General features: G+C 35.2%; 2 protein-coding genes across 2 annotated transcripts; both read right to left on the reverse strand.

Annotated features, from left to right (window-relative positions):
• Positions 1–8,334: 8,334 nt before the first annotated feature.
• On the reverse strand, positions 8,335–9,970 carry LOC139900385 (uncharacterized). The gene is made up of 2 exons (XM_071883159.1): positions 9,444–9,970; positions 8,335–8,908 (listed from the first exon to the last, which is right to left on the reverse strand). The coding sequence occupies exons 1-2, from the start codon at positions 9,968–9,970 to the stop codon at positions 8,335–8,337; spliced, it is 1,101 nt and encodes a 366-aa protein (XP_071739260.1).
• A 272-nt stretch (positions 9,971–10,242) lies between these two features.
• LOC139900386 (uncharacterized) lies at positions 10,243–10,809 on the reverse strand. The gene has a single exon (XM_071883160.1). The coding sequence runs from the start codon at positions 10,807–10,809 to the stop codon at positions 10,243–10,245; it is 567 nt and encodes a 188-aa protein (XP_071739261.1).
• Between the last annotated feature and the right edge of the window lie 10,828 nt (positions 10,810–21,637).

Here is a 21,637-nt window from a genome sequence, read left to right on the forward strand (position 1 = left end):
AAGGGCAACGTATCTATCAGGGTTATAATAAGACTGGTCCGACTGAAAAATCGAAGTTGACTTGCTGGAGCTGTGACAAAATTGGCTACTTTGAAAAGGAATCGAAATGTTGTTTTTGCTAATAAATGATAAAGAATTCGACGCAGGTACATGTTAGATTATGACTTTGGTTTCGAGAGTTTTTCAGGTACAAAACTTCGGGTAACGTGTAGTTGGATCATCATCTCAGTTGTTTATTATTTGAAGTGTCTTCTAGAATTTCGAAGGGTTTTAATTGCAGATTGTCATAGTCAATATCCAAATGATGAAATCGTCCTAAATCCCGAATGATTTTTCATATCCATCTTGTGTGTTACGATTAAAAGTGATGTTCTATCACAGTTTTGAAGTCAAAGTATAGCTTTGAAAAATGTAAAGATCTAAGAGTGATGATTTTGGTTGTATCTCGAGTTGAATTCTGAAATTCCCAAAATCAGAATATGTAATTAGATTCGAATGAGTATGGTTGTTTTGATTTCTATAGAAGAATGTATATTGGTTTAGTTGATGATTATTGAATCAGAATTGAAGAATGTAACATATTAATTGTGATTTTATATATCTCTCGGGTATTACCTACCCGTTAAAAAAAATTTACAAATAATATTTTGAACAAGAATTCTCATTACCATCTTTATGAAAATATATGTGGGTATATTTTCTTCAGATGTAATACAGATTCAATGAGTTAATATCATACTAAGCTCATTTGATTTTCGGATTGAATTAGAAATGAATTTTCTCTAAAACATTAGAGATTACATAATCTTTGCGGAGTATTTCACTAATGTAATCAATGCTTCAATATTTATAGGTATTTCCTTAGTGAATCATGCTGATGCTCATAGAACTCTTGCTAACTTCGCAAGATACGAATGTTGTTTTCCCATAAATTTTGGGTATATCGAAGATGAAAGTGTATAATCAAACATGTTATTGAATGATACACTTGATTTATTATGAAATAAAATTCATTGAGTTGAAGCAGAGATTGTAGTTAACAATGATTAAATTGTTAACGAAGAATGTACATCATAGCAAATTAGTAATATGAATTAACCAGATAGTTAAGTTCCATACATAATAGCTTAGTACAGAAAGATTTATTATGGTTAAAATTTTTTATATATATATATATATATAGAATATACATATAAATTCTTTGGAGAGACTGAGTTAATACTTCATAACTCGTTGATACAATATACTCGTTATTAATTCGTAATGGTTTCCACAGTGATTCTTGAACTGGCGAGACTTGTGAGGTTGGAGGTGCTGACGATTCTAACAATGTTGACAGCATTGACTGTGTTGGTGAGGCTATTGGTACTGCTGATGCTGTTGGTAAAACAAGTCTAGATTGTACCTTACGCACTAGTCTTATTAGGGTTTCGGTTCTTCTCTCTATCATCTCTGTCCACTCATCTAGTTTTTAAGCCTGAGATAAATAATCTCTAAAACTTTACAGATTACATAATTACCACAGAATGTTTCTCTGATGAAGTTATGAATCAATACTTCATCGTTTGTTGTTGTTGGTACTCCTTGGTATCTTTGGTGCGTGTGACGTTGATATCTGACATACAGATTGGGATATTGAGGTGTGTGATGCGGATGTGATTGTTGGTGGTGGTAATGATCCTGTTGTTGATGGTGGTGCTGTTGATGCTGGTGATGCTGCTGGAGCTTATGGTTTTGAGGCTTGCGATGTGGATGTTACTGGCGGTACTGGTTATGCTGCTGGTGCTGTTGATGATGTTTGTAACCTTCGCACCATATTTTCCAAAGCCACTACCCGAGCGCGAAGCTCGTTGACTTCTTCTATCACACCGGGGTGATCAGCAGTTCGGGCGAGCGGATAAATATAATCTAGAATTTGGTGTAGTATATAATCGTGACGAGATACTCTGGAAATGAGAGAGAAAATAGTTTCGCGAATAGGTTTGCCGGTAAGTGCTTCAGGTTCATTGCCAAGAGGGCAATGTGGTGGATGGAAGGGATCACCTTCTTCTTGTCTCCAATGATTGAGGAGGTTACAATCCCATCCCCAATTCATCCAGAATAGGTGATGACTGATTGGTTGATCTATTCCGGTCACACTGCTTTCGGAGCTTGAATGGGATTCTATTTCGGAATCTGAGTGACTTGAACTGATGACGAATTCCATTTCGTACGATTGGATAAAGGATTTTTTTTTCCGATATGAAATGATTTTGGCTAACGGATGGTATTCTAATTACATAGAATATATATATATATATATATATATATATATATATATATATATATATATATATATATATATATATATATATATATATATATATATATATATATATCAAAAGATTTCGTAGATTACGGAGGACTTTGCGGGATATGTCGGCAAAGTTTAAAGTAACAGATACGATAAGATATGATTTAGCAGATATGCTAAGAAATGAATTTTTGTCTATACACTATTGATGCAATCAATGCAGCAAGACGTGTCTTAGACTAAAAATGATAAGCAGGTAATTTCCTGAGGATGATAAGTAGTTAATTTTCGACACAAAATGATAAGCAAAACTTTTGACATGCAGACACGGTCGAAGTCCAGACTCACTAGTGCATCCTATCGACTTATCAGTTAGACACACTAATGCAGACCTGGTTCGCTAAGACCACCGCTCTGATACCAACTGAAAGGACCCGTTCATATACATTATAAACGATTCACAATAGTTGATTACATTGCAAGGTATCTGACCTCTATATGATACATTTTACAAACATTGCATTCGTTTTTAAAAGACAAACTTTCTTTACATCGAAAATTGACAGGCATGCATACCATTTCATAATATTCACTATCCAACTATAAATTGATTTAGTAATAAACTTTGATGAACTCAATGACTCGAATGCAACGTTCTTCGAAATATGCTATGAAAGACTCCAAGTAATATCTTTAAAATGAGCAAATGCACAGCGGAAGATTTCTTTAACACCTGAGAATAAACATGCTTTAAAGTGTCAACCAAAAGGTTGGTGAGTTCATTAGTTTATCATAATCATTTATTTCCATCATTTTAATAGACCACAAGAATTTCATTTCCAGTTCTCATAAATATACGTCTCATGCATAGAGACAAAAATAATCATTCATATGGTGAACACCTGGTAACCGACATTCACAATATGCATATAAGAATATCCCCATCATTCCGGGATCCTCCTTCGGACATGATATAAATTTCGAAGTACTAAAGCATCCGGTACTTTGGATGGGGCTTGTTGGGCCCGATAGATCTATCTTTAGGATTCGCGTCAATTAGGGTGTCTGTTCCCTAATTCTTAGATTACCAGGCTAAATAAAAAGGGGCATATTCGATTTCGATCATTCAACCATATAATGTAGTTTCAATTACTTGTGTCTATTTCGTAAAACAGTTATAAAAACAGCGCATGTATTCTCAGTCCCAAAAATATATATTGCAAAAGCATTTAAAAAGGGATTAATGAAACTCACGCATATAAATATTGCAAAAAAAGTTATTTAAACATTGCATGTATTCTCAGCCCAAAAATGTAATGAGTAAAAAAGGCAAATGAAACTCACGCATATAAATATTGTAAAACAATTAATAAAGCATTTGCATGTATTCTCAGCCCAAAAACGTAATGAGTAAAAAGGGAACAAATGAAACTCACCATACTGTATTTTGTAGTAAAAATACATATAACATCTTTGAACAAATGTAAGGTTGGCCTCGGATTCACGAACCTATATTAATTATATATATTTATATGTTGGTCAATATTTGTCTAACAAGTTAAGTCAAGTCATAGTGTACCACAATCCTAATGCTCGAGTCTGACTCAATCAGTATAGTAACATGTTATATTACTCATGCTCAGTTAAAATTCTAGTAAAAGGTGACGTGTGAAACAACGTAACACAAATGGTTTCATAATCATAAAATAGTATTTTAGTTTTTAGAGAAAGTCAACACAAAAAATAAAAAATAAAAAAATAACTGAAAAGTTAACGGGAAAAGTCAAAGTTCAAAGTCAAAAGTCCAAGGTCAAAAGTCCAAGGTTAAAGTAAAAACGAGGTCGCATGCAAAAATACAATAACTTATACAAAAATAATTTTTGGCAAAAGTAAACACACATTAGGCCGACCATGACAACTGATACAAAACTGACATTTTTTAAATAAAAAGTTTCAGCTCTTTTCAAAATTTTAAAATGTGACCAACCAGTCAACTTTGACGATTTTTAGAAAAATCTTTGAGACTCGAATTGACAAACGGCCAGAGTCGTTTGTTAGACCTTACAGCAAAGAATTCAGTGGTATTTTTTCTTAAATCTGAAACAACGCAGATCAGCGAGAATTTCAGTTCCCTGTTCGACATTTCATCAAAATTTGCAAAAGTTCTTTTGTCCATAACTTGACAACCGTTCAACGAAACGAGACGTGCTTTATATGAAAATTCATCTACTCGACGAGTAGAATCCAAATAACCACTTTTTATAACCCAGAAAATTAGTTCACTAATTATCATCAGCAATTTCAATTACGAAATTAATTATACAATCCGTTTATTTCATAACTTTCCAACCGTTCATCGAATCCATTCGATATCTAAATGAAAAGTTCTTAATTTTTCGCTAGCTTTCCAAGGACATGTATATCTTATATCTTATCTCAACCGCAGATGTAACTAATTCAAGATTCAACATAACCTATCTAAGGGCAATATCAAAAGTACAAGCATGCATAATCCTATTTTCTCGAGCACTAGTCAGGGATACACTATTAGTATGTAAAAATTTATTTAAGAGTACTCACGTATCAATATTGAGATTCAATATTGCAGGAAAGGTATGTGGACGCAACGGAGACGATAACTACCAAATTGACCTCACGGGCATACCCATGAACCATACCCATCACCTCCATAGCTATAACCCATAATTTCCTTAGCCCTATCCTACTCATAAAACTCGTTTTGAAAACACGCGAGCAGAGACTCGTCGTAGTATTTTAAGTATAGAATACTAATAATAATATCAATACTCTTAAATATAATAATATATTTAATAATAATAATAATAATAATAATAATAATTTAATTTATATGTGTAACGTGTAATACTCCGTAAATGAGTGAAGATGAAAATGAATCACAAGATTCATTGAATTCGGTTTATAAAGGGATTTGGCCACCAACCCCCCCTCATATCCAATTCACATTCATTTGACACACACGTTTATAATTATATATATATATATATATATATATAATATATAATATATTTAATCTTTAGAATTAATTAAATATTATATTATATTTACGCTCATGGTAAAAATATAATTTTCACAAAAATGAATCTTACGTTGTCACTCGACTCATGTACCACTTTCGGTTTTTTGAGCGCACTTTCGTAGGTTCAGGAAATTAGCCTTTTGCGTTACGTGACGTGTACCTTTAATAATAATTTGATTTATTTATCAAAGATTTACTTTATGAAAAATGTTACTTATAAAATTGAGCGTTGTGGTCATTTCCTTCTATAAATCAAAGTCTCGATGTTTGTCAAAATATTTTATTTTAAATTAAACGTTTTGTGACATGTACCTTTATTAATAACTAGACTTAAATTAATTAAAAACTAACCCACTCAAAGTGTAACTTAATCTTTTGAGTGTTTTGATCATTTCCTTTTATAATTCATAATCTTGTTATTTATCAAAGCCTATTTATTAATATTAGTTTAAAATCAAAACGTTTTATGACTAGTTTAAATTAAAATTTATAATCTTATACACATATTTGAAATATTTATCTAATAATATACTAGTTATCCTTTCAAAACTAATTATATAATTTAAGATCATTTACATAATTGAAAATCCTATAACGTTTATGCTTTAAAACTTAATTTGATTTCATTCTTTTATGCGTAAATGTTTAGTTTAATTTCCTTAACTTTCTAAATAATATATCTTAATATAACATATCAAATGGGTTTATCTAGTCAACGAATCTTATCATAACTATTCCTTTTATATGATAAATCGAGTATTATGAAATTCAATTCTCCACTAACTTTTGTCTAACTCCCAATAAGTGATACTTTGTTCTTACTTGTAAATCACTTTACCATTTATTCCGAATACCGTTAAAAGTAAGAGTTTTCTAATTCAAAGTGGGCCTCATAACAGAGACTCGAAATCATAATTCAATGTATCTGATAATTCAATCATTTGATATTATCTTTTAATCTCGTTGATAAACTTACATGTAACAAATATGTTCATGTAAAGTATTATCTATTCAATACCTTGATAGCATTTTCAAGTTCATAAAATAGATCTCATAGCTTATATTCATATTAACTAATCCGTTCAATGTTTTATTAATATATCTCAATTTAATAATCACACCTGTATATGTATATATATTTATTTACACATAATTGTTCGTGAATCGTTAGGCATTGTCAAAGGGTATTTGATTACATTAATATAGTTTCAAAGCTTTCGAGACTCAACATTACAGATTTTTGCTTATCGTGTCGGATATATATAAAGATTAAAGTTTAAATTTGTTCGGAAATTTCCGGGTCATCACAAGTGCCACCTGCTGATCTTGCGTCATTGGTATTCTCAGATTATGATGGCTCACAAGTCTCATTCCTGGTCTCTTCTCAGCCATTATCATCATCACGATCATCCGATTCTAATGATTCTACTTCAGCTAAGTTATCTAATGTTCCTCTATCATCGGGAAGTAATGGCCATGACAGGCATAATGTTCCTCCATCTGCTTCCATTGAACTATCATCATCTCCAAACTGCAAATTGTGTGATGAAGTTCGTTTAGATAATAGTTGTGATGCTCCATCAGCTACGGAATCTGTCCCACTATCACCACTTCCTGCTACTTCGATTCACACCCAACGTGCTACCACATCAACTCATCCTATGGTTACACGTGCGAAATCTGGTATTTCAAACCTCGACACATTGTTGATATTTCTTAGTTGATGCACACTCCTCTTCATCATGCGTTACTTGCTTCCAAGGAACCTCGAGGATTTAAATCGGCTTTAAAGGATCCTGCATGGTTGAGTGCAATGCTTGATGAGATGGAAGCTTTTTCGCGAAATTATACTTGGGAGCTTGTTCCTCGACCCAAGAAATCAAACGTGGTAGGCTCCAAGTGGGTTTTTCGTACGAAATATAATTCAGATGGTTCTGTTGATCGCTTGAAAGCTCGTTTAGTCGCTCAAGGATTCACACAATTACCAGCCATTGACTACTCAGCCACCTTTAATCCTGTGGTGAAATCATCCACTATTCGCATTATCCTTTCACTTGCCACTATTGAACACCTAATCTTTTTCTCCAAGTATTTTTTTAGTACTTGCTCTCCAATACTATTTTTAATATCGTTAACGAGGGATCTTCCAATCCGCCTTCATGGTTTGGACGTTCTTAGTGTTCTTCCAATTGATGGTCATAATCTTCATCCAAACCGTAGAATAAACCATCTCCTTTATCTTGTCACAACCCAACGCTTTCTTCAAAAATAGCCGTTTATTCCGTTCTTGCCAAATAAAATAGATCGAAGCTCCAAATAAAAGCTTTGCAACTATGGTAATCACAGACTTCTTTCCGACTAACAAACCAATATTATGAACAATATCCCTCCAACTAGGACCACCCATCACAACTTTAGAGAGATTCTTGCTATAGTTCCACACTTGTAACGCATATTGACACTCAAAGAATAAGTGAGCGTGCGAATCAGCCACTAGCGAACATAGGGGGCACACATTCGAAACATCTATATATCTTGTTTCCCATGTTTGAAGTTTGTCTCGCGTCTTCAATTTTTCCCCCATAAGTAACCAAACCATAAACGCATGCCTAGGCACACAATTAGCAAACCAAACTATATCATACCACAAGACACTCTGTTCCCGATTCCGAATGGAGTTCCAAACTGCACCAACAGAGAAGTCTTGCAAGTCCCCATCATAATTTCTCCATTTAAATTGGTCCGGCGTATCATCGAAAACAAGAACATTTAATCTATTAAGCAGCGGATATTTAGACACCCAATCTGGCGGCCATAACCAACTACCATCAACACATATGTCACACACTTTAGTATATCTTGAGAACCCAGCAAGATGAATGTCTCTGCTTATAATAAATAAGTTAAGAGGCCCATTATCACTCCAAATGTCATGCCAAGCAAAAGCAAGCCTACCATTACCAATTTGAGTGATAAATCTGTCTTAAACAGTGTCTCTAATCACAAGCAGTTTTCGCCACCCTACACTTGCACCAGCAACACTCGGAACATCCCAGAAACTCATACCTTTTAAACGGTATTCGTGAATCCATTTAACCCATAACAAGTGCTTGTTGGTGATCAGCCGCCAATTATGAGTAACCATCAAAGCCATGTTCCAGTCTTTCAAGCATTTCACACCCAAACCTTCTTCCTTCGGCAAACAGACATTCGACCATTTAACTTTGGCTTTACCCCTTTTCATATCTCCTTGACACCACAAGAAACCCTTCATTAGAGCTTCAATTTCTTTTACGATAGCATCCGGAATAATAAACATAGATTGCCAATATAGCTGCATGGACGTAATGACCGAGGATATAAGTTGAACCCGACCTGCAAAAGAAAGAAAATTATTCTTCCAATCTTGGATCTTACATTTAACACGGTCTACCAACACCCTATAATCCCGATAAATCAGGCTCGAAGACACTAATGGAACTCCCAAATATTTCACCGGAAGCTTTCCTTCCTCAAAAGGTAAAACATCTAGGATATCAATATAAGTTGAACCCGACCTGCAAAAGAAAGAAATTTATTCTTCCAATCTTGGATCTTACATTTAACACGGTCTACCAACACCCTACAATCCCGATAAAGCAGGCTCGAAGACACTAATGGAACTCCCAAATATTTCACCGGAATCTTTTCTTCCTCAAAAGGTAAAACATCTAGGATGATATCCTTCAAACATTGGGACACATTACAAAAGAATGTTGTGCTCTTCGCCATACTCGGCGCAAGACCAGAACTCAAATGGAAGTCATGCAAAGCTTCGGAAAGAACCCTAACAGATTCAAAGTTAATGTGGGAAAATAGAAATAAGTCTTCGACAAAATAAAGATTTATGATCTTGAGCTTCTCACACTTTGGGTGGAACCGAAACCTGCTCTCTTCCTCCACTCATTTCTGAAGCAAACGGGATAACACCTCCATCACCAATGTAAAGAGATATGACAACAATGGATCTCCTTGACGAAGACCCCTCTTTCTTTTGAAAAAACCGTGAAGATTTCCGTTAACTAAATAGAGAAAGATGTAGAATACACACACCTCATGATCCATTGAACCATGATAGCCGGATAGCCAAAACCACGAAGAACATTTTCCAAGAAACCCCAATCCACTATATCGTAAGCCTTCTGAATATCAACTTTAAAAGCACACCGAGTAACACCCTTATCCGTGTGATAGTCCTTCATTAGCTCCTGCGTAAGAAGGATGTTATCCGAAATTCTCCTCCCAAAAATAAAAGCCAACCAATTACAGCTCACCACCTCATCCAAACTCAATTTAATGCGATTTGTAATAACTTTACTGATGCATTTGTAAATCACATTGCAACAGGAGATGGGATGATAATCAGTTATCTTGCTTGGAGTCTGAACCTTTGGAAGAAGAGTAATAACCGTATGATTTATTTTCTTAAGAAGTTTACCATTCTTGAAGAAATCAAGTACGGCTTTAGTGACATCATCTCCAACGATAATCCACGATGATTTAAAAAACTCGGCATTGAAACCATCTGGCCCGGGAGACTTTTCAGACCCAATATTAAATATGGCATCCTTCACCTCCATTGCCATAACCTCACTAATCATATCACTTGCGGCTGTTGTAGATAAATTGTTTGAAAATAGTTCATCTTGATGAAGAAGCAAAGTGGTAGGTTGTGATGTCCCCAAGACTCATAATGCTTAACAAAACAGTCTGCCACCCTAGCCCCTTCGACTCTTGTACCATTTCCATCCACAATTGACTGGATACGAGTTCTGTTGGTTCGAGATTTGACAACACTGTGAAAATATTTTGAATTACAATCACCCACCCGTAACCAATCGATTTTCGCTTTTTATCTCAAAAACAATTCTTCCTCAATTACCGCAACATTATAATCTCGCAAACATTGAGCTCCAGTGTGTCGAGTAATCAAAGAATTAGGACTAACATGCAGCTCACGTTGAGCAACATCTAGCTTCTCACACAGCTCAAACACCCTTTTATGTAAGTTACCACGTTGCCATTCAAGTTTACGAAGAGGATTTTTCAACCCTTTCAGTTTATTCACCAATTTGAACATATGGCAACCATAAATATCCATATCACAGTTACTTCGAATCGTTTCCATGTAATCATCATGTTTTGTAATAAAATTACAAAACTTAAAAGGCTTAGGTTTCGACACTACATTACTTGGAATTCTTAGAATCGTCGGGCAATGATCTGAGATCCTATAAGGCTCAAAAAGTTCAAATGCATTAGTAAACCCATTTATAAATACGTCATTAGCCATAACTCGGTCGATTTTCTTCAAAATACCAGTTGACATATTTGGGCGTTGATTCCAAGTGAACTGAAATCCCGTATGATTAATATCAGACATTCTAATCTGTTCAATACAATCTTTAAATTCTCTCATGGCCAGAGATAATTAGATGATCCACTCGATGACTTTTCCAACTCTAAAGAAACATTAAAGTCACCAATTAAAACCTATGGATTATTACCCACAAACACAGAATGCATATTCAAGTCACTCCATAATGATCGCCTCATCTTATACGAATTATCAGCATACACAAAAGAAGCATAAAATCGTTTATGGTCTACCACAAACTCGAGTAAACAATGAATAACCTGATCAGACGTTGCTAACACCATAACTGTCACAACCGAGGGATCTCACCCAGTAATGATTCGCGTTCCACCCTGACAACGATTGCTATTTATAGACCATTGCCAAGTAGGGAACACTTTATTACAAATACTACTCAACTTATTAACAAGAACATGGGATTCGAGAATAGCACACATACAAAGTTTATTACCTTTAACAACATCCACAACCTTGTTTTGGTTGGGGACACGATTCAGACCGCGAATGTTCCATGATGCGATGCTAAACACTGAGAACCGTTGTACTGGGTGTACTTGCACCCACCGAATCTTTATGTGCCATGAATTCATCTGTTTCATTTATAATGTCATTAACATCACATTCTTCTTCATCCATCTCTTTATTCTCTTCCCTCAAGACATTTAAAGCCTTAAACCTGTTCTGATTGAGATCCCATAGTCTTATTCTGATTGTCATTACCCCCTTTAAAACTTATAGATATCCATTAACATATCCTTATACAGTACATTATGAAATTATTAAAATGTTCTTGAATATATAGATTATAAAGATACAACTATATGTATTATTAAATTCATATATTTTTTGCATATCTAATGTTATATGTTTTTTTAATTACCGGTATATCAAATCAAAATGCATACATTAATCACACTCAACTCTAATAACAATCAAAAGTAGCTCAAAACATATGCAACTATTAGTAATATTAAAGATTACACGTATCTATATTAATTGGATACCATTATTGTTGTGTAATATAATAGAAAGATCTTAAAAAAAAGGTTAATAATAAACATCCAACGAATATCCCCTACCCTCTTAGTCTGACGAATATGAATAAGGATGAATGAATTATATTTAGATGGATATGAATTTAAAAAAAAAAAAATTTATATGTATATGAGATCACCCGATCTACATCTGATACATTGTCATCCCTAATTGTAATGGTTAGTTTCAGATGTTAGTTGTTTGCAAGAGTTTAGATGTAACATTATACAGTATATAGTTTGTCATGTGCGCACTATGTTGTTCTCAATGTTCTAATGGTTAGGTTTCAAATGTTATTTTACTTCGTTGTTTCAATTAGTGTTATTATGTCATGTTAATCAAATGATCATTTCAAGTGGACTAGTAAAAGTCTACATAAATTCTAATATTTGGAGTCTTTTGAATGTTTTGTCTTTACTAAGAGTTTTACTAATGTATTGTCTTCATAAAAATGTTTTAAATAAAGTCGTAATTCTTAAATAAAGTCGTAAATTTCTTAAATATCAAAATTTGTAACTAATGCACACATAAAAATGATAAATATTAGATTGGATTACTGAGTATTAAATACATACAATTTACAAATTCTAATATATAGGATTATGCATTAGAAAGTCACCCAAATATATCGTTTTTTGTTTTTAGACCACCCACATTTAAGAATGATTTTGTAAGCCACCGAAATGTAACAGACTGGGACCTGGGCTAGTTGTAAGTGGACTATTTTGCCCTTAGAATTTTATTATGTGTTTTATATGCTTTTATTTTTAATTATGTAAATAGTTTTATTTTATTATTTGATCAAGACCAGTTTGTGACAAGGGTCACAGAACATGTTTGTTTATTTAATTTGGACTCCGTTAGGGCCGCCTAACGAGGTACGAAAGATTTTAGATAACTGATAAATACCCGTGTATTGAGGGGTATGGGTTTTAACCCAAATAAGTGACTAGAGAGCTGTTGGTTCAGCTCATTTCTCTCCATCTCTCTAGAAATTTCCCAAAACACAACCGTACTCACTTCATCTTCACCATCAAACCCTAGATTGCTAATTAGTGTTCTAGAGCTCAAATCTTGTGTATCATCTTGTTCCTTACAGTTTACTGAGTCTTTTGAGGTAAGAATCGAAGTGTTTCAAGCTCTAATCTTTGTGAAAATGGAGTTTTTGTGTTAATTTTACTAAAAGTTCAATTTGGGTCAAAATGGTTGATTTTCATGTTGTTTGTGTCAAAATCTTGTGGGTTTGTGTTTATTGATGTTTAGTATACTTGATTTGGTCTGTTTTGAGGTAAGAAACGAGCTCTAGAGCAATAAATGGTGAATTTTAGGTTAAACCCGTAGCTGTGTTCATCTTCTTCATCAGATGAACACACTCGGCCAAGTGTCTCCTGACACTCGACCAGATGTTTTGACTTAGTCAGTCGAGCGAGTGAGAAGACACTCGACCGAGTGTGTGGACACAGTCGGTCGACTGTGTGAGACAGTCGACCGTGTGTCTTTGAGGGCAAAATATTTTACTAAGTGTTGAATTATAGCAGTTATGCTGCCCGCGTATTTTTATGATTTTTAGGATATAAATTTTGAAAATGCATAAGTGTTAAGCATGAATTTTTAGCGAACGCTTTTTTTTACTAATTTGCTGAAATGTGCTGTCAGTGTGTCTAATTTTGATTGAGACACTATTCTAACTTAGTTTTTATTGTTCTCAGGAGATAAGAACAAGGAAGAAGCTCAGAATTAATTACTGAGTAGTTGCTGATAATCGGTGAGTGGGTCTATCTCCGGATAGAGTTTAAGTAGCATATCATGCTACTTTGGTCGACTCTTTTACCATGCATAGTGTAGGGATTGCCATGTTAGAATAATATAGTGTGCCTGATGTTGTGTGTAAATTATATGTACACTGTGTGAATGGCACCAGTCGGGCCTAGAGAGACTGGAGACTAGAGACCGTGCCTAGGAGAGGTTAGAGTTCGTATGAGGTCAACCGTGCCTATGGGAGGTTGGGTCCATAGCCTACTGATTGTGGAGTATAGTGTAAATGATGCATCCCCTGCATCTGGATAACTATACTGTGAATTGAGTAGCAGGGACTATCGGTAGAATCAAGCCCGATCAGCTGAGAGTCGTGTGCTCGTACAAGCCGCCGATCCTCGTATTGTCTTATTGTATGCTAGTTGGTAGTTAGCAAGTAGTGTTGTTAGTATATAGCTTGTGTGTGACTTAAGCTATATCTATTAGATAGATTCCATTCACTTAGCGGTGCGCTAATCCCCCACATATTTTCTCCTTTCAGGTTTAGGTACTGCTAGTCGGGATGGGTGCTAATGCAGAAGACATGTTTGACAACCTTACTCTGATGTGAACTTTGTTTAAATAGTGTTTTGTAATAATGTAACACCGTTGTGTAAACTTAAACTTAATTATGTGGATATCTATTGTGATGTATTAAATATTGAGATTTTAATATAAAAGTCTTCCGCTGTGTTTAAAAAAAAATGGCCGGTGTTACACGAAATTTGTATTTTATTCACATAAAGCAAATATGTTAAAAATAAAAATTATTGTAATTTTTTTACAATGAAACTACTCATATAGTTGGAGAAAACTTGAATCATAATTGTGGCGTTAGTTAAGAAATTTGTGTATGCTTACATTTTTCAGAAGAGTTTTTATGCAAAATTTGGCATAAATTGATCAATATATAAATTCGTATGGCCTACAAAATCGTATTTATATATGAGTGGCGTATAAACACAATTTAATAAACTTTAATGGTCTCCGTGTGTATAATAATGTTTATAAGAAACTTTAACTTTGATCTAGGTTAACGTGTTTTCAAACCCTTTTATCTTAAACATTCTTGTCCCGTTTCAAAAAAATTGTGAACCGTGCAAAGGTCGATGGAAAAATTATTAAGCCTAGCTCGAGAGGAAGAAAGCTTCTTTTGCTGCCGACAAGCTTGGTTGCCAATGAATTACTTTGGTCGTATCTTGATTTGTTGTGTTCGTTTGGTCTTTGATGGTTTTAATTTGTTTGTCCTTGATTTGTTTTGTGGTTAGCAGAGAGATATTACGTTTGTTGTTTAGCTTGTTGTTTGTGATTAGTAGTTCTCTGTCAATAGTATTTGTTTTTCCCCAGTTTGACTCGTCTTTAGTTAGTCTTCTAGGTAGGTTGTTAGTAGGTTGGATCTCTAGTTGTGAGGTTCACCGATATCTCATGTGCATTTTTTGATAGGTCCTTTCATGTATAGATGAAAATTATTGGTTTTTATGTTATTAGTTCCTTGTGAGAAAAAAATTTATTAACGAATAAAAAAAAAAAATGGCATCACTTACGTAAGACCACCTCCAACCAAGCGTTTCTTTGCTCCGTCAGTTCTAGTTGGCAACATCTGAAGAAATCTGACGGCCCCTAACGGGGCGTCAGTTAGTTCCTCCAAATTTCGTTAGTCATGGGGTGACGAGCTGAATATGTTCCGTGAGTTCCTCCCTCATCCAATCACATAATTTTTAATTTTAATTAATATATATTGATGTGCGTAGAGGTGTATACAAAATAGTTATATTTTTACAAGGAAATACTATTAAATACGATACAATTTTACACAAGTTATTTATTTATTTATAGAGCGGATATACCTAAACCCTGCTACAACACTTATAGGCAGTGCACCTAATCGTACAGTAGTGTAGTTTTTAGTAAGTCTGGTTCCTCCACAGGGAACTCGCCAAGTTTAACGCTATATTTTTTAAAACTATATTTGTAAATATATAAATATATAAGTAGTATTATTATTATAAAAGGGGGTTTTTTTTACCGTTTAATGACCGGTTTGTCGATTTTAAAACTTTAGTCGCAGTTAAAACCTAATATAAAATATTAAATATATAAAACTTAATTTAAAGCGTAAAGTAAATAACGATAATGAAATTGCGATAAATAAAAGTGCGATAAATAAAATTACAGTAAATAAAATGCGATAATTAAAAGTACAATTAAATATGAAAAAAGGAATTATGCTTATTTAAACTTCCGTAATCATGATGTTTGACGTGTTGATTTTAGTTTATTACCATGGGTTAATTGTTCTTTGTCCTGGATTATTTGATATGTCCATACGGTTTTGTCCATAATAGTCCATCAGTCATAAATATAAAGTGCGAGAGTCTTCATCTGTGAAGACCCGTCCTAATCCACCTGGATGAAGTCATCAACATCTGGTCTCATTGCGAGGTACTGACCTAAATATGCCATGAATGACTCCAAGTAATATCTTTCAATTGAGCAAATGTACTGCGGAAGACTTAATTTGTACCTGAGAATAAACATGCTTAAAAGTGTCAACCAAAAGGTTGGTAAGTTCATAGGTTTATCATAACAATCATTTCAATATATTAATAGACCACAAGATTTCCGTTTATAGATATGTACACTCGCAAGTGTATAAAAGTATTCTATAAGTTGTAGGCACCCGGTAACAAGCCTTAACGTTCATGTTTTACCCTCTGAAGTACACCAGATCAGGTGTGTTTAAAATAACCTCGAAGTACTAAAGCATCCCATAGTCAGGATGGGGTTTGTCAGGCCCAATAGATCTATCTTTAGGATTCGCGCCTACCGTACATAGACAAGTAGTTTAATGTTACCAAACTAAGGGTATATTTCTGGTTTAAACCCACATAGAATTAGTTTTAGTACTTGTGCCTATTTCGTAAAACATTTATAAAACAACGCATGTATTCTCAGCCCAAACATATATATAAAAAGGGAGTAATGCACCTCACCATACGATATTTTGTAGTAAAAATATACATACAACAGAACTGAACAATGTAAGGTTGGCCTCGGATTCATGAACCTATATCATTTGTATATATATTAACACACATAATTGTAATTGAACAAAGTTATATATATATATATATATATAATTTTATTAGTTATATTATTTTTATATTATTAACCTATATGTTTCATATATTCATTTTATATATTTAAAATTAATAAAAATATAAATTTTGTTATGTTATATGTAGTATATATATATATATATATATATATATATATATATATATATATATATATATATATATATATATATATATATATAGTTTGTTTGTTAAAATTATAGTAATACTAAAATAATATTATTAATTATATAAATAATAATAATGATAATAGAGTTAAAAATGATACTTTTAATATAGATGATAAAAATGATAACTTTAATAAAAATGATACTTTTTAATAAAAATGTTAATTTTCATAATAATGAATACTAATAATAACAATTATAAAAATAATGATTTTACTAATAATAATAATGATGCTAATATTTATATTAATAAAAATAATGATAATAATACTAATAATGATAGTAATACTTTTGATGATAATATTCATAATTTTAATATTTAGTGTTACTTTTATAATAATAATAATAATAATAATAATAATAATAATAATAATAATAATAATAATAATAATAATAATAAATATAACTTAACTACCTCACAAGCTTTTCCCAAAAATAAAATGTCTCAGACAAGGCTCGATCCCGCGACCTCTCGCTTCCCGACATCTCCCCCAAACCATGTGCTATGTTCAGTTTTTTTCTAATTTATATCTTAACTAATTCTATATAACTCTTTCATTTCGGCCCAATCAGAAAATGGGATTATCTCAGCCCAATCAACTAATCACGGCCCAACAATGATTCGGCCCAACAGTTTAATATTTAGGGTTTTGAAAGGGTAAATGGGTCTTAAAGACCTAAGTAAATACTAATACACTTATAGTTAATGTTAGTGGGTGTGATTTGGGTTGTGGGTGACCCAAATGGGTGTGTTGACCTAGAAATGGGTCAAATGGGTCTTTGATGACCTAGGTTGTCTTGCATGTATGAAAACGAGTTAACTTTGTGGTTAAAAGTGTGTTAAGACCTTAATTGGCTAAAGTTAGGGTTTTTGGTGAAGTTAACCCATTATTAGGGTTAAAGGTGCAAAATGGGTCGGGATTGCACTTAGGGTCAAAAGACTCTAGATTGTTAAGTGAGTTGCTTGACCGACTTGAGTTGTGAATTGATTATGTGCTAAAATGTAATAGGTACGTTACATTGACGTTGCAAGTTCGGCTATCTTACACGAAGACTTTGAGGTGAGTGGAATAATTATATGCGTATGTATATAATGTATCTATTTGTTGTAGCGTGAAAGGTGTAGTGTCGAGGTGTTAAGACACCACGTTTCACGTGAAGAGTGTAGCATCGAAGTGTTAAGATGCCACTCGGGTGTAGCATCGAGGTGTTAAGATGCCACCTAGGAGTGTAGTGTCGAGGTGTTAAGACACCACTCCGTAAAATAATGAGTGATGCATCGAGGTGTTAAGATGCCACTCGGGGTGATGTGCCGAGGTGTTAAGGTGCCACCCTAGGGGTTAGTGGTGCGAGGTGTTAAGTGCCCTAACGGATGTTACGAACACCGATGACGTTTTCGCGAGCGCCGTTCCCTTGTACTATTGGTTAACCATGGTTATTTGTGTTGTAAGCATATTATATTATTCGAGTTATATTTATATGCGGTTGTTATGCTAGCTTGGGGGTATTAGTGAATTATAGCTTGTTATTGCGACGATAAACTAATGTTGTTTGCTAGCATGTTTGCGGTTGTGTAAGTGTATGCAAGTAGGTATAATTATATATGTATTCGTATAATTATTGCATTCACTAAGCTTTGCTTACCCTCTCGTTGTTTACCTTTTTTTTTATAGGCTTGGGCATTGACAAGGGTAAGAGCGTTCAATTGGATTAGTGATCTCCCGCTTGTTTTGTTAGGGGATGCTTTTGGGTGTTAGCTTTTGGAGTTCAACCGAGATTGGGTAGTTTAACCCCAAACACCATGCTCTAGTGTCGTTTGGAACTTAAACTTATATTTGGTCGAAACTTTTATTTTTGAACGAAACTCGTAAAATGGGCGATGTGGGCCCGTTGATGTAAAACTTGATTTGATGATGAAAATCTCTCAGTTTCACTTATATTGACTTGTGGTAAAAAGGTTTTCGTTTAAAAGTGTCGGGAAGCGGGTTTTCTGCTCGTGTGAGTTGGACCCGTGATCAGTAGCTGGAAGGCCATTGGGACGCCGTCCAAATTGATTGGACGCCGTCCCAGTTGTGTTGAGCTGGATGCCGTCCCAAACTTTGGACGCCGTCCCATATTTCTGAGCTGGACGCCGTCCAGATGCACTGCCATAAAATTTTTTTTTTGGTACGCGTTTTGAGTTTATGAAGTCGGGTTGTTACAAGTGGTATCAGAGCATGGTCTAAGGGATTTAGGTGACTTGAGATAGGCACCTAGACTTAGACTTTTTGTGTGCTCGTTTATGCGGGACTTGTAGGACCTTGGGTCGGATCGGGATGGTTAGTGCATAGGTTTATGTGAACTAATCATGCGCTATTTGTTATGTGTGTTTAGCAATCATCAAGCGAGATGGACGTTGTACTAGCGAGTTAACGCAACGTGCTCGCGTAGTAATGACTAGCTACCATCACTACGAGTGCAAATCGTGTCAAACAAGTAATTTACGACGATTGTTGAGCGAGATGGAGTAGTGTGGCGTATATGTATGTATATATGTAATCTGTCCTTCCGTTTTGTGGTTTAACCTAATTCGTTTTATAGAATGAAGACGAGAAATGGTCCCGAACATGATAATGGAAGTACAAGCGGGGACGCCGAGTTCTCAACCAAGGTTGAGGCCATCTTTAAGAAGTTAAAATCGGATTTTCTTGCGGACGTTCGAAAGGTCTTCCAAGATTCGGTTGATGAGCAAATAACCGATCTAATTAATGAACGAATGAAGGCCACTATCGAAGAGGCCCTTGACGCTAGGAATATCTACCCTCGCGGTGAAGGAGGTGAAGGAAGGCGGGACTTCCACTACAAGAACTTCAAGGATGCTCAACCCCCGATGTTTAATGGGGTGCGGGATCCTTTAAAAAGTACATGTTGGATCTCCAATATTGAGGGAGCTTTCCGTACCGCGGAATGTCCTCCCGAAAAGAAGGCGAGGTATGGCTCTAGCATGCTACGAGAAGAGGCTAAGTTATGGTGGGATGATAAAATCAACTTGTATGGTGAGGAACAATGTATGGGCTTGACGTGAGAAGAGTTTAAGAAGGAGTTTTTCAAGGAATACCGAACTTCTTCCGATCTCGATAGAATCCGGGAAGAGTTGCACCATTTGCAACAAGGCTCAATGGACTTAGTTACTCTTAAGTCTACATTCTTGGCAAAGACTCGTTTTTGCCCGGAATATGTTGGTGATGATCATAAGCTCATGAAGGATTTCTACCGTACTTTGAATGATGAGTACAAGGGGAAGATTAGTCGGGGTATGGCTAAGTCTTTTGATGAATTGTTCGAGTTGGCTCGGGGTTTTGAGCCGGAGGTTCCAAGAAAGAGTGATTTCATGTTTTCCAAAAGAAAATTTGAAGGTTTTAGTTACTCTAACGCCTCAAGCAAGAAGAGCAAGAGCAAGAGGGGGGCCGAAAGTGTCAATAGTGCAAAGAAGGGCACTGCCGGCGGGTTTTCTTATACGTGCTACAATTGTGGGCAACCGGGTCATATGGCTCGTGAGTGTCCGAAACCACGTTCCGGAAACAAAGTCACTTGTTTTAATTGTGGCAAAGAAAGGCATAAGAAGCCGGAGTGTCCCGACTTGCAAAACGACAATGTGAAATGGTTAGAGAAGGCGGCGGGTACGGCTAGGGGTCGCAACTATTTGATGACCAATGATGAAGCCAAACAATCGCACGAAGTTGTCTCACGTACTTACATGGTTAATTCTAATCCAGCAAGGATTCTTTTCGATAGCGGTGCAAATTTGTCGTTTGTGTCTCCTAAATTTGTGCCTAAACTTAATAGACCGTTAGCTAAGTTAAGTCGTCCGATAGAAGTCGAAATAGCGGACGGCAAGACGGTGCTAGTGGTTGATGTGTGTGAAAATTGTGATGTTGTTTTTGGTGCCGAAACCTTTAAAATTGATCTTATTCCAATGACCTTGGGCGACTTTGATATTGTTGTTGGTATGGATTGGCTCGATCGTTATAGAGTCGATATTGCATGCCATGATAAGTTTATTCGTGTGAAGACCCTAAGTGGGGGAGAGTTAATTATTCATGGTGATAAGCGAAGGAGACCGGTGCCGATATGCACTTTTGCACGGGCACGTCGTTTTGTTGTTACCGGTGGCATGGCTTTCCTTGCTCATGTTGTTGATACTCGCAATGAGCCACCACCTATTCGTGAAATTTCGGTTGTTAGTGAATTCGAAGACGTTTTTCCGGACGAATTACCGGGTGTTCCGGCGGAAAGACAAGTTGAATTTCACATCGAGTTGGTTCCGGGGGCTACCCCCATTGCTAAAACTCCTTATCGTTTAGCGCCAACGGAGATGCAAGAGTTATTAAATCAAATTTAAGAATTGCTCGAGAAGGGTTTTATTCGACCGAGTGCTTCACCGTGGGGCACTCCGGTGTTATTTGTGAAGAAGAAAGATGGTAGTATGCGTATGTGCATTGATTACCGTGAGTTGAATAAAGTGACGATCAAGAATCGTTATCCATTATCTAGGATTGACGATTTATTTGATCAACTTGAAGGTGCAACGTATTTCTCTAAGATCGACCTACGGTCCGGCTATCACTAAATGCGGGTCCGTGAGGAAGACATAGAGAAAACGGCTTTTCGAATGCGTTACGGGCATTATGAGTTTGTAGTTATGCCCTTTGGTCTTACGAATGCACCAGCGGCATTCATGGATCTTATGAACCGAGT

This window comes from Rutidosis leptorrhynchoides, chromosome 3 (assembly GCF_046630445.1).
Source record: "Rutidosis leptorrhynchoides isolate AG116_Rl617_1_P2 chromosome 3, CSIRO_AGI_Rlap_v1, whole genome shotgun sequence".
In the NCBI taxonomy this organism is placed as follows: domain Eukaryota; kingdom Viridiplantae; phylum Streptophyta; class Magnoliopsida; order Asterales; family Asteraceae; genus Rutidosis; species Rutidosis leptorrhynchoides.

What these genes read in the sequence shown, in the direction of transcription:
- LOC139900385 (XM_071883159.1), bottom strand. Translation starts at nt 9,970, where the DNA reads ATGGAGGTGAAGGATGCCATATTTAATATTGGGTCTGAAAAGTCTCCC. An exon ending in ATGGTTCAATGGATCATGAG is followed by an intron (nt 8,909 to 9,443) that starts GTGTGTGTATTC and finishes TTTCTTTTGCAG; the next exon opens with GTCGGGTTCAACTTATATTG.
- LOC139900386 (XM_071883160.1), bottom strand. Translation starts at nt 10,809, where the DNA reads ATGAGAGAATTTAAAGATTGTATTGAACAGATTAGAATGTCTGATATT.